The 12,908-nt window shown below is 32.2% G+C and overlaps 4 protein-coding genes across 5 annotated transcripts in view; 1 reads left to right on the top strand and 3 right to left on the bottom strand.

Moving 5' to 3' along the window:
- Positions 1-1,324, bottom strand: part of LOC123005098 (putative cyclin-dependent serine/threonine-protein kinase DDB_G0272797/DDB_G0274007) — a 4,668-nt gene extending 3,344 nt beyond the window's left edge. Inside the window, exon 1 of the mRNA XM_044398711.1 lies at positions 1,196-1,324. Within this exon, the coding sequence (XP_044254646.1) occupies positions 1,196-1,207 (12 nt within the window). The 5' untranslated portion in view covers positions 1,208-1,324. The remainder of the gene's footprint in view (positions 1-1,195) is intronic.
- Positions 1,325-6,665: 5,341 nt separating this feature from the next.
- Positions 6,666-7,728, top strand: LOC123005149 (cilia- and flagella-associated protein 298-A). Its single transcript, XM_044398784.1, has 2 exons — positions 6,666-7,342; positions 7,392-7,728. Exons 1-2 carry the CDS (start codon positions 6,695-6,697, stop codon positions 7,620-7,622), a joined length of 879 nt encoding a protein of 292 aa, XP_044254719.1. The 5' UTR covers positions 6,666-6,694; the 3' UTR covers positions 7,623-7,728.
- On the bottom strand, positions 7,637-11,387 carry LOC123005148 (glycine-rich cell wall structural protein 1.8-like). Its single transcript, XM_044398783.1, has 5 exons — positions 11,360-11,387; positions 9,938-10,086; positions 7,980-9,885; positions 7,840-7,929; positions 7,637-7,784 (listed from the first exon to the last, which is right to left on the bottom strand). The coding sequence occupies exons 2-5, from the start codon at positions 9,947-9,949 to the stop codon at positions 7,690-7,692; spliced, it is 2,103 nt and encodes a 700-aa protein (XP_044254718.1). The 5' UTR covers positions 9,950-10,086; positions 11,360-11,387; the 3' UTR covers positions 7,637-7,689.
- Positions 11,388-12,153: 766 nt separating this feature from the next.
- LOC123005411 lies at positions 12,154-12,872 on the bottom strand. 2 transcript variants are annotated; one of them, XM_044399144.1, is made up of 2 exons: positions 12,617-12,872; positions 12,154-12,568 (listed from the first exon to the last, which is right to left on the bottom strand). In XM_044399144.1, the coding sequence occupies exons 1-2, from the start codon at positions 12,623-12,625 to the stop codon at positions 12,215-12,217; spliced, it is 363 nt and encodes a 120-aa protein (XP_044255079.1). In that variant the 5' UTR covers positions 12,626-12,872; the 3' UTR covers positions 12,154-12,214. The 2 variants fall into 2 exon arrangements, with proteins under 2 accessions (XP_044255079.1, XP_044255077.1); XM_044399142.1 differs by having other exon boundaries at positions 12,614-12,872.
- Between the last annotated feature and the right edge of the window lie 36 nt (positions 12,873-12,908).

A 12,908-nucleotide genomic window follows, 5' to 3' on the forward strand; every position in this document is an offset into this window, starting at 1 on the left:
TAAATTGTAATTTTGACGAAAAAGTCGCATAACTCAAAAACAAAACAAATTTGTTTTCTTTTTTATATTACTTTAATTCCGAGTTTAATTCGTATTTATTAATATTATTTGGAGACAAATGATTTAAAAAAGCGCTTGGTTTCATACTTCATATTCAGTAATATTCACCCTGTATATATTTACATTTGTAGTTAACAAAAATAAACCTAAACTATTAAGATCAATAGAAGATATTAAATGTAGCTTTTTATTTTCTTTTTTTTTCATAATGAAACGATTTTTATTTTTACGTAAGAAAGCTAATAAAACATTTTGTTACTACTATTTTATTCTGTTTAATACAAATTTTTGTTTGTAAAGAAAAAATTTGGTAATAATAATAACCATGTTGAACATCTTCACGAAAGCGAAAATGAAAGTTGCTTTACGACCAATGTTTTCTTTCTGTGTTTGTAACTAAATGCAAAAGATTTGCAGTATTTGATATCCCTTTTTCTTTCAGTTTACTTCAGTCACTCAAGCGGAAAGTGATCGCCTTCTTTCATTGAGGTCTTATTTTCCTCGTAAATCAAAAACATTACTTTCTCCTATACATGTAATCAGCACTTTCAGAATGCCTTCAAATTTTCATAACATACTTATAATTAAGTTTAGGGTTTTATCCAACAAGCAAAATCAATCACAGGAAATATTTTGTTTAATTTGTGTTTATAATTGATACTGGTAGGTATGATTTAAATTTCTTCTTTGATTCAAATTTTTCTTTGTTTTTGTTAGAAATTGGTATGATTTAGATTGATATCGAATAAAAATTGTGAATTATCTGAAACATTGATGATATCTACTAATTTTAACATACTTTAAGTCCAACTACTAGCGCCATTCTCTAATTTTTTACATACAACTGTATAAATGTTATGGTTTTATGAGTATGTCAAAAAATGATCTATTATAAGTTGGTATGTTTACAGAAGTTTCATTACTGAATGTTGTTATGATTTTTCTCTTTGACAATACGAAACAATCTAAAATTTATAATTTTTTACAGCTTTATTTTAAATAATAATAATTGTTGAAACTGTAAAATAAATGAAACAAATAAAGAATAAAAAAAAATAAAAAAACACTAAAAATTTGTAAAATCCGCACTTTTTGAGCTTTTGAGAAATAATTACGATGAGCCACTATCACTCACCATAGTATTCATGTTGCTGTACTTGAGGACGTCCAAAAAACGGTAAGACGTCAACAAACGATTCACACTCACCTCCGTGAAACAAATGCACCGAAGCTGAAAACCCCTCTCTTATTTATAGGATAAAAGTGCCCAAGTAGATTTTTGTTGAAACATGTCCTAGATTGAATGGTGAAGAGAGACAAACATAAAATTTCACTGGACGGTGGAGAGTACTTTCGCTGAAGGTTACTGTATCCTTAATATTTTTCATAATAATTATCTTGGTATTCTTGTGGCGACGCTCTTTACTACTCTGCTTCACCTCATTGTTTCATGGAAAAATTAAATAATTTCCTTTTAATGAGTGCTCGTAAATTAGACGTTTTGTGTTTAATTGGACGACTTTGGCCATCTGTCTAAAAGCTCTAAAGCAGCTCTCTAATGTCGATAATTTTTTGCAGGTGCATAATTAAAAGTGCATCAAGAATAAGTTCTCTACAGATGACTATTTAAAGGACATTACTCTGAATTTCTTTAGCATTTTCTATCAAATTTATACTTTCAAAATAAATAAAAATGTATTGTGTGATACAGTGCGCAACATGGTGTTACAAAAATTGTGGCTAATTAGGCGATGTGCTAATTGCAATCATTACAAATGTCTAAATTCTTTTAATAGTTGTTATGCTCCAAATAATTGAATTAATAAAAAAAAATCTGCCATTTTCAGTAAAATTTCATCAATACAGTAGGCATTTTATAAAAATGTGACTATGAAAACGTAAAAGAAGAAAGATCAAATCAGCTTATCAAGCTTTCTCAAGTTATTTTAACTCATCACACATTTGCGTTTACGAACATCACGACTACATTACATAATACACAGTTCTTGACCTTTCTTTCCACAAAGTGGCCAAGTCTTAGAAATGAGGAGTCAAACAAACTCAAGTTTAATTACATATTGCTTACATAAAAAGTAGGATAAACATTCTTCATGCTTCTTCGATTTTATTTGGCATAAAATTTTCAAATTACCCAAATGAGATGCTTTTAATATTATGTTTAATAGTGTGAAAACATTTACATTGTTACATTCTAACATGGTAAACGATTTTTCGACCGTTAAAATTTTCACTTTCGTAAAAAATTACCGTTCACTAACAAGAACGTAACTATGCTCTCACTGTCGTGTTAAAATTTTTTTCTTGTAATTTTCGTCCATACTTAATCGAGTTTTGTCAATGGTTAACATTGTTGGGATTTTATTGCTTTTATTATTGACCTAGAAAGGAAAAGCCGTGACGACATTCGGTGAATGTCAATATCATGGTTACGATACACTTTTTGACTGTATTAATTACTGTTTTAATTTGATTGGTTGACTGTTCTGTTATTCAATTAGAAAAAATATTTCACTTAATTATTGACAACTCAATTTATGAAGCACATTAAAAATTCAAATAATTTTAAATTATGTAGCATTAAATTAGTTGCATATTGGTCTTGTCGTATCTTTCTTTAATTGGAAAAGGTTTAATCAATTTTACACCTGCAAGTGTGGGAGGGTCAATCAAACTTGAATTTTGTGCTGAACTAAAAGATACAAATATTCCAATTTTACTCCTTTACTTTTCGTTTTGAAAATAATGATAAAAATCAATCAAATATTCGATGCTGTATTATTACCACAGATTTTCATCTTCTAAACACAAATAAAACTGTGTAATTTGTTTTATTACGCCAGAGAATTGTGAGAACAATTCTGAATTTGAATAATTTTCTCTATTGTTCTTTTATTACTTCCATTATTTAACAGTCTTTATTGATCAAACACCTCAAGCTGCAACCGATCGTTTATATTACCATAGCATCAAAACTTGTTTATTTAGTTAAAATGGAGTTCCTATCAATAGTTTGTCATCTAATAAAATTTGGTAAAATCTCTTAACATCTGTAACATATTCTGATTTTTCCAAATTCTGTCTCTGACTAAATTTACCCCATAAAAGAATATCCAGATTAATTAATAAATATTGGGGGGGGGTTAAAGTCGGACAAAGTCCTCATGAGCGAACCTACTTTGTCTTCTTTGTCTGCATGGGTTCTGATAGCTTTATCTGTTTTTTCATAATATCCTACTCGAGACTGGGACAATTTGGCACCCCAATTATTATTATCATAGTAGTTATTATAAAAAATGCAAAAACATTTCCCGTTTTCGTCCCGACTACAATCCGATTTAGTCTTACGGCATCTCCTCTTTCACGACAGTTTTAGTTTATACCGGGGCTCATTTTTTGAGAAAATAATACTGGTTAAAACCGCATCCCGCTATCGTCTTTTGAATTCGACTTACAGACAAAAGTTGACATTTTGGCTAAATCTAAAAAAATTAATATCTTCGTTATTATAGAAGACACAGATTTGAAATAAAGACACTATACAGGCACTTTTTTACGTAGAATTTAATAATGTAGTTAGCAATTTTTTTCAGTTATTAGTTTAGCCATAATAAAATAAACTTGTATTTTTTTAAATGGGAATTATAGGTGGCTATGTCATTTTTAAAAAAGCTTATTTTTTCTGATCTAAAAAATATATATTTGTAACAAAATATTTTTTTATAACTATACTTAAAAAGTGAAATACATATTTTGTGTGATAATAGTTGGCCATGGAAAAACTATTTCACTCCAAATGTGTAAATAATAATCAATAAGAGTTTTGTGAACTGTAAAATAGATGAAAAAATAGATAACATTATAAAGATTTAAAAAATACGATACGGTAGAAGAATTGAACAAATATCCGAGCGCCTCAGAACAAAATTATTACATATTTTTAAAAAATCAAAAAATAGGAAAAACAAATGTGTCAACAGTCAACACAATTACAAAAAACATTTTTTGATGATCTAATGGAGGTAGGATAACGTTTCACATAGACGGGATTTGGGTATTTGAATAGCCATATCGTCATTTTTGTGTCATATAAAATATATTTTATTGAAGAATTAAAGCGGTTTTTTTTTACAACACTCTATGTATCACTAGAAGTTGCAATGGTAATGTTAGCTTGTTTAAAAACAAAGAAATGTTATTAGTCGCCAATAAGTTGATTTACAATTTATTTTGCATCTTTTTCATCACTTAGTACTTAGAAAACTCTTTCATTAGTGCCACTGGTTGAATATAATATAGTTTAAATCCTTTTAGTTGAAGATGCAACATTTTTTCATGGCCAACTGCGAACAAAAATCAAAGATAATTTTTTGCTAAAAATGTATTATAATAATTTGTTACAAATATATATTTTTTACATAAGAAAAAAACAAGCTTATTAAAAATGACATAGCCACCTATGATTCCCATTTAAAAAAACACAAGTTTATTTTATTACGGCTAAACAAACAACTGAAAAAAATTGTTAACTACATTATTAAATTCTACGTAAAAAAGTGCCGTCTTTATTTCAAATCTGTGTCTTCTATAATAACGAAGATATGAATTTTTTTAGATTTCGCTAAAATGTCAATTTTTGTCTATAAGTCGAAAACAAAAGACGATAGCGGGATGCGGTTTTAACCAATATTATTTTCTCAAAAAATGAGCCCCAGAATGTATTACTCATTTTTGGCTAAACCTCTTAGTTTCGGAGATTCCCTATTCGTACATAACAATTTTATCTAAATTTATTTCTTAAAGATAAACACGCACGTAATACGCTCGATCGTGCAGCCCTTAAATTTAATAACAAATAACGCATTTTGACTTTTGAGCGTTCTTAATTACGTCAAAACGTCGATATATAATGGGAAAACTATAAAATTTAATCTTAGTTTAAAAAAAAATAACATTTAAAATAAGGGTAAATTGATCACACATGGCAATTAAATATTCTTTATTTTATTGGAGGTACAAAACCTGGGGCAGAGTATTTACTCTTTGTCGGAAACAATTTGTAGCTCTCCTTTATTACAGAGCGGCGACAGTTGCCATAAGGCACGTAGAAGTTTTTGTTCGTCTGGTGAAATAGTGGTCTGTCTAATTCTCATTGGATGATCTAGGGAATATACCTCATGCATTTTTGCACTCATGCGTAAAAAAACACTTCTTACGGTGTTTTTTAAGTTTGCATGATTAAATTTGACTTTTTCCAAGATTTCTTTCGGCTTGGAATTTTCGAAGTAGGCAGTTCAAGACTGCCGGGCGTGTTGGATCTTCGACATTAATATTGTGTCTTTCAAATGTGCTAAATGCGTTTCGTAACATCAGTAATTCTTCTTTTTCCACTAATTTGATCTAGAAGTATAGATATAAAGAAAAATCTTTAAACCAATTTTTTGTCACAAGGGTATATTATCATTTAAGAACAAATATGTTAGAAAAAATTAAAAAAATAGTACAACTACATGAGAGTAAACCGTAGTATTTTTTGTCTCTCAAAATGTTTTTCTATTTTGTATCCCAAAACTTGCCTTCGTTACTTTTCTTTTTTGCTTTTACTCCTATTTCACAAACTGATCCGAATCAAATCAGTCACGACCTTTTGCAATAGCCCAGTATATTTTTACCAATAACTTCTTTTCCTTCGTTCGTTAATAAATCATTTCTGATACCATTCTTTCCCTTTCCTGGCAAGAATGCTCTAAACCTCCTCGTGGTTCTTGCTGGGCAAATTAATTTTTGTTCTTTTATTTTTTTTTTTACTTTTTGTAATACACGTAACACAATAACGATAAACATAATATGTGTCTCACTACAAATTCCTAGAATCGTTTCACAAAATTAATTTGGCTAATTAGAGCTGTGCGTAAGGACCAACCCATATAATAATTTCTAAGCAAAAACCGTTCTCAGTGAAAATAATATAATTATTATGTTTTTATTTTTTTTAGGATTACGTATTGGGCTTCTTGCCTTTATTTTAGCCCTATCTATTTTTTTAATTTATTTTTAAATAGATGAATAATTAAAAAATTGAAGTTTTGCATGGCACACGGGCATCACAACTTAGGAGCATCAAATTTTTGGAGTAGGATATAAATAAAAAAACAAAAGATTTACAAAATTATTAAAAAAACAAATAAAATAAAATAAACAAAATAAATAAATAAAAAATTTCCTAGTTCTTACAAATTAAATAAGACACTAAAGAAAACACTATTTGAAAATAAACTCGAAATATACAATCATTACCGGTTACATTTACATCTTAGTCATGAATTCTCAGATTTTTTTTGCTTCCTTACGTTGCACTACTTCTGATCCAATTATTTTGTCTTTGGTGGGCAATTTTAAGTGTATTTGGTATTTGGAATTTGGATATTATTATTAGTAATTTCTCAACATAGTTTGCTAATTTTAATCATTTGAAAAATTTTCTCTATTGTTCTTTTATTATTTATTGATCAAACACCTCAAGCTGCAACCGATCGTCAATATTACCATAGCATCAAAGCTTGTTTATTTAGTTACAATTAATTACTGGCAAGTGATAAGTTCCAATTTGTCAAAAATGGTAATTTTACACGTGAAGAACAATGACCAAAGCCAGTTTCTTTTTGAAACTACCTTCAACACTCCTGTTGAAGAAGTTGTTACAAAAATAACTGCAATATTCAATGGGCGTTTGAAAGTGAATCGAATTTGTTCGGAAATTGAAGAACTAGCGAAACATGGAACACTGTACCCTCCTGAAATTTTGGGTTTGACTCCTGAACAAGTTGAAGAATTAAAATTAACGGACACTTGGGGTGAAAAATGTATCCCTAGTGGGGGTTTCACAATAAATAAGGATCCCATCGGTCGCAGAAATGGCAAACAGCCCCGAAAGGAAATGCAAGATGTTTTGAATAAAGCGATAAAAGATGCTAAAGACATGATTTCAAAGAATTTAGTTTTGCAGAATAAATGTTTGGATATTAAGGTGGTGAAAGAGGCAATTAATATTCTCAAAGGAGCAACTCTTATTGTATATCCCATGAAATTGCCCCCTCATGACGTAATTCGAATGGAATTTGAAAACATTGAAGATTTGTCTGGAACCCAAGCGTCTCTTGAAGTCATTGATCCAGCAACGGCCCAACTGTGGTTCTGTGGAAAGGAAATGTACAGAGATGGAAAAATGTTGGGGGATTATGTTGGAAAAATTGAAACGTGCAAGGTATGGAAAAGTGGATTATTTTATTTAATTTTTAAAGGTTATTCTTTAGGTTATTGTTAAATTGACAAAACGAGGTCAAGGACCTCCAGCAAGAGAGCCAATCATGTCAGAAGAGCAAAGAAAAGAATTTATGATGCACGCGTATCGAAGACAGGAAGAATTGAAAAAACTTGAAGCGGACGATGATGATAATTATTTCAATTCGGAGTGGGCCGACAGCAGTAATTTGAAGAAAACGTTTCATGGTCTTCGAAATATCTCCTGGAGGCCCGGAAAATAATCATTAACAAACTGTTACTTAAATAAATATGTCTTTATTAAATCAAACATTTAAAAAATCAGTTATTTCAACGAGACCTTCTGTCGGACTGAATGACAAATTTTTGTACTTTTGTATGGAATTTGGAACTCTCATTTTGTTTCTTGGCGTGGTAACGGTACACTAAAAATAGACAATAATTAATAGTAATAGAAAATTGTTATTGACTACTATGTACCTCCTGGGCCGCGGTGGTGATCAACTTCGCTCGATGATTTTTCATTGGCACCAGATTGTTCGGCAGAGTGAGCATAGGCCAAAGATTTTCCTAAATAAGTGACACTTTATTTTCGGTTTTTCTAAACAAAATTGTCTTACCTTTAGCAGCTGCAAGATTACCTAAGTTTATATCTAAACCTCCAGCACCTGCTCCTTGGCCAACTCCAACAGCACTTGCACCACCAATAGAAGCGAGATTATTTAGTCCATTAGCGTCAGCGCCAAAACTGCCGTCGGCAATAACACCAGATCCTGCAGCACTTCCATATCCTGCACCAACACCATTATTTTCTTTACCGTAGCCCAAACCGTTAGCTGCATTAGTGGCATAACCATATCCATGCAAACCGTTTGCACCACCACCGACACTGCTTACTCCAGCACCACCATTTGCTCCATATCCTTCACCGATGGCAGTAAGACCTGAACTACCATAACCATATCCGTTTGCACCACTACCGACACCAATACCATTGCCTACTCCAGCACCACCATTTGCTCTATATCCTTCACCGATGGCAGTAAGACCTGAACTACCAGCTGCATTATTGGCATAACTATATCCGTTTGCACCACCACCAACACCAATACTATTGCTTACTCCAGCACCTCCATTTCCTGCACCGGCGACACCAACATTGCCAGCCGCATTACTGGCATAACCATATCCAGACAAACCAGTTGCACCACCAGTGGCAGTTGATCCATATCCATTACTAACAGAACTAAGACCGTTATTTCCTCCACTACCTGTGTTGCTGGCATAATTATAACCCTGCAAACCATTTGTACCACCGGCGGCGTTAAGACCGGCTTTTCCTCCAGGACCTGCATTGCTAGCATAACTATATCCATCTAAACCATTTGCACTTCGAGCAGTATCAAAACTTAAACCACCAGGTGAATTTTTGGCATAACCATATCCACTTTCTCCACCACGTTCAGACCCGCCAACAAAACCAAGGTTATTTGAACCACGAGTAGGAACAACCCCATTTCCTAAACTAACTCCACCAGAGGTAATATAACCATTTGCATCTCCTCCAGTAGCACCAAGAGTGTTAGCTCCATAATTGCTAGAAGCTTTTCCAAAATAACCTCCTTGACCCAGATCTTTATTTATTGGCATATTAAAAGTGGGTACTCCTGCATCATTTCCAGATCCGTAGCCACCACTAATAATTTGTGGTTGAACTTCTGATGATTGACCAAAACCGATATTTTGCACCCCTGTATCCAATGATTGTGATGGTCTAATATTACCAAGTCCTCCAGAAGTGGCCGTCGTCGGGGATGCTAGTGCGTTTCCTGACGATTGACCATAGCTTGCACTTTGTAATTGAGCTCCTGTGTCATATCCTGGTTTAAGCACACCTCCACTTGGTGCCAAGGTGCCACTAAGTGATGGTCCTTGACTAGCATCTCCGTAATGTATGCCACTACCTCCAATAAGAACATTTGGTTTTTGAGAAGTATCATATCCGGTTCCTTGACCGAAGTTGAATGATTGTTCACCACTCATTCCTCCATAGTTGTTTGTTGGGATGGAATTAGGTTGTCCCACATTTAATCCTAAACTAGGAATAATATTTCCGCTTGATTCGTAATTAGTAGAGACTGGTAACTGTTGTTGGTAACCTAAACCTTGCCCAGCATTAGACCCAATAGAAGATGAACCATAATTAGAGGAATCTATCACAGAGTTAGCACCAAGATTATTTGGTGAATACCCTTCAATTTGGGTAGATGGAGTTTGTAGAGAGTTTGTAGAACCGGCCCCATAATTGTAACTAGATTGTGATGGGAAGCTGAGGGTTTGGGGACTACTCCCAACTCCAGTTAACTGTCCATAAACTCCTGATGGTTTCGCATAACTCCCCCAATTCTGTCCTTTAATCGAGCTAGCTCCATTTAAATAACTAGCACAAACAGCTGGAATGTCAGACAAAGACTGTGCTACGGCCGAACCAGCAAATAACACACTAGCACAAACTAAGATCAAAGGCTGAAAGAAATCGAATTAAATAAATTTTTTACAAGTATTGTGTTATGCTTACGTTTAGTTTCATTTTATGTCTACTGTCAAGCCACCCAATAACTGACGATTCTGAAATCGTCTCACTTTTATACTTTCCAAGATTATTGCAAAAATTAGTGTGGGAAGTTTGCTTGCATCTTATCGATAGGTAATCAGTAATTCTTTCCGCTAAAATTTTCATTATTTAGCTATTTTTTCAATTAAAATTGATTTGGATTTTAACAAAGTCAGTTTCATTTTTTCCGTATTAACAAAGCGTGAAATCAAATTTTGTATAACATTTTTTTTTAATTGAATTTAGATTTAACACTTAAGATCATTTTTTTTACAATGTATTACTTTTAACAGTGTTCATCCTAATGCCTGTTATTTATAAAATGACCTTGATGATTTGACAACCACGTTATTGACACCATGATTTAATCAAACGAGAAAGACTACAGCAATAAAAAATTGTTATCGGGAGAATTAGAAAGTTAATAAGGTTAACTAGGTTCCTATCAGAAGTTTTTTTATGCAACCGTAACATTTTTTATATTTTTACATTACTTTTGATATAAATAGAAAGGAGTTACTAATATTTAAAAATTAAATATTTATTTAAAATCCAACAAAAACTCTGGAAATATTTTTTTATACGTAATATCTTACACACACTGTAGTGCGTAATCGTAAATATGTAAATGAGTGCCTAATATTGTGTCCACAGTGTGAAACTGTTAATAGAAAATTCTTTCTAGTTCACTGCTTGGTTTGGAAAACAACGAAAACTCATATCTGCAATAATTTATTGTTTTGAAATAATATTGTATTATTTCAAAACAAGTTTTAGGGGCGGCGCAAAAATAAATATTTTTAATTGATTAAAAAAAGGTTTTGATAGTGTAAACGATAGAGGATTCAATACAGTTTAATTTGGTGTTTTAATATTGTACATTGTACAAAATTTTTAGCGTATGGTAGTGAGACCTAAAAAATCAAATTTGGAGAAAAAAATTTCAATTGAAAGGAATATTTTCTAAAAATTCTTTAATTTTTTTCTGGGGTATATGCAAAAATAGAATAATGATAAAGTTGATTATAGGTTTTAATATTGAAAATCTGAGACTTGGAATATTTTTCGGGGGCGTTTGGGGTAATTACCCCAAAATAAATATTTATATATTATCAATTGATAATCATCAATTAGAAATATTTATTTTTGCGCCGGCCCTAAAACTTGGGGCACCCTGTACTAAAGTTTTAATAAAATAAAAGAAAAGTTTAGCACCATAAATAATTATCTGACATTCTGCAGACGTAAAATGTTTATCAGAAGCTAATTAAAAATAGACTTTATATTTAATGAAAATAGTGAAGGTCGATTGCTATCAAGTCGTGCAGAATAGTGCATTCTAATAAATGGGCGGTGGTTCTATTATTCCAATGCAAAAATACTCACGTTTAAAAATTGGTGAAGCAATTGCAGGCAGAGTAAGGGACTGAATTAAAAAAAATGGTGAAGAGTTTTTTTATATCTTTTTGACTTTTATTGTTAATTGTCTGGTGATGTGATCAATAATTTTGCAAATCCCACGCAAATGTCATAAAAATCTTTTCCAATTTTAAGATAATGTGACAAATAAGTACTATAAATTCATGATAATGAGTCTAAAGTATCTCCACCGGTTTATTGTTTTACTTGCTCGTAGTTTCAATAAATTATACCACTTTTTATAAACGTTTCAAAGATTAATTTTTATTTTCTTTAAAAATAACTAAAGTAGCATCAGTGACGTAAATGTGTTTTTCTGCAAGGCAATAATAAACTTATAAATTAAAACATGCTACAGAAAATCGTCACAGTCAATATAATTTAACAAGCTTATAACCACAGTTTATTGAGCACAGAAATGAAATTCTACGTGAGTTTAAAATTTATGTGTGATTAAAACAATTTTTCTTCTGTGTAAAAATTTTAGATTTCAATTGCTTTATTGACAATTATTTTGGTCATTACTAACATAACCGCAAAACCGGCACCAAATTTTGTAAGTTTGCCACCTACCTTAGGTTTTTTTGTAACTAAAAATTTTATTTAGATATTTGGGATACCAGGAGCCTATCTTGGTTGGTTTAATTGGGGATGGTACCCGTATACTCACGTGACCTACACTTACCCTGCTTACACAACCGATGACGGGGTCAAAGTAACATGGTCATCATGGTGAATTTAATGTTAAATAAAATACAATCTTTGATTAACAAAAAATATATGTATTTGGCTTGTGTGGTAAATGCTTATTTATTCACTTATTCAATAATGTTCATCGTACAAATCCCCTTTATACGACCCATCATCGTACAAATGTTCCGTGTAATCGGGAATGTATTGTCCTTCATGCCCAGATCCTGTTGCCAAAAGAGGAGCTACTCCTACGTAACCAGGAGCTACCGCTGCGCTTACAACACCTCCATGATGGGCAGGTGCAACAACGGTACCACCAGCAGCGTAACCGGAAATGTGGCTACCATCAGGCCCCAGTAGAGTGGTTTTCGAGCCAGGTCCTTGAAGTACCACACCGTGAGTACCAGGCCCTACCAATCCCACACCCAAATGGCTCGCCCTTACGGTACCAACAATCACAACCAAAACAAAAAATTGTGTGCCCTGAAAGATCACAATAATTCATTTTTTTCAACACGCTTGACTTACCACTGTTTTCATGATGTTAATACAATTATCGTGCGATCAAATAACAAGAAGGTGGTACCTAGATGCATTTATAGAAGTGAGGTGACCTCGCACACCCGTCACTGGCCCTTCTTTGCGGAAATTATAAACACACAAAACACTGAAATAATTAAGTTGAAAGAACCGAATTAGAGTGGACATTTTATAATTATACAATTTGTGTTTTTGTGTGCGAGAAAACAATTATTTGTCTCTTAAATTGTGCTTTTAAGGCCATGTTTGTTGTTATTTATTAACCTTGAATGCTTCAAGAATG

Source organism: Tribolium madens, unplaced genomic scaffold, assembly GCF_015345945.1.
Source record: "Tribolium madens isolate multiple individuals breed KSU strain unplaced genomic scaffold, Tmad_KSU_1.1 Scaffold_20;HRSCAF=117;Tcas5.2_LG4, whole genome shotgun sequence".
Taxonomy (NCBI): domain Eukaryota; kingdom Metazoa; phylum Arthropoda; class Insecta; order Coleoptera; family Tenebrionidae; genus Tribolium; species Tribolium madens.

Excerpts from the sequence above, each read along its gene's own strand:
- LOC123005149 (XM_044398784.1), top strand. The coding sequence starts at position 6,695 with ATGGTAATTTTACACGTGAAGAACAATGACCAAAGCCAGTTTCTTTTT. Across the intron at positions 7,343-7,391 it reads GAAAAATTGAAACGTGCAAG|GTTATTGTTAAATTGACAAA; the intron begins GTATGGAAAAGT and ends GTTATTCTTTAG.
- LOC123005148 (XM_044398783.1), bottom strand. Across the intron at positions 7,930-7,979 it reads TAATCTTGCAGCTGCTAAAG|GAAAATCTTTGGCCTATGCT; the intron begins GTAAGACAATTT and ends TCACTTATTTAG. Across the intron at positions 7,785-7,839 it reads TCACCACCGCGGCCCAGGAG|TGTACCGTTACCACGCCAAG; the intron begins GTACATAGTAGT and ends GTCTATTTTTAG.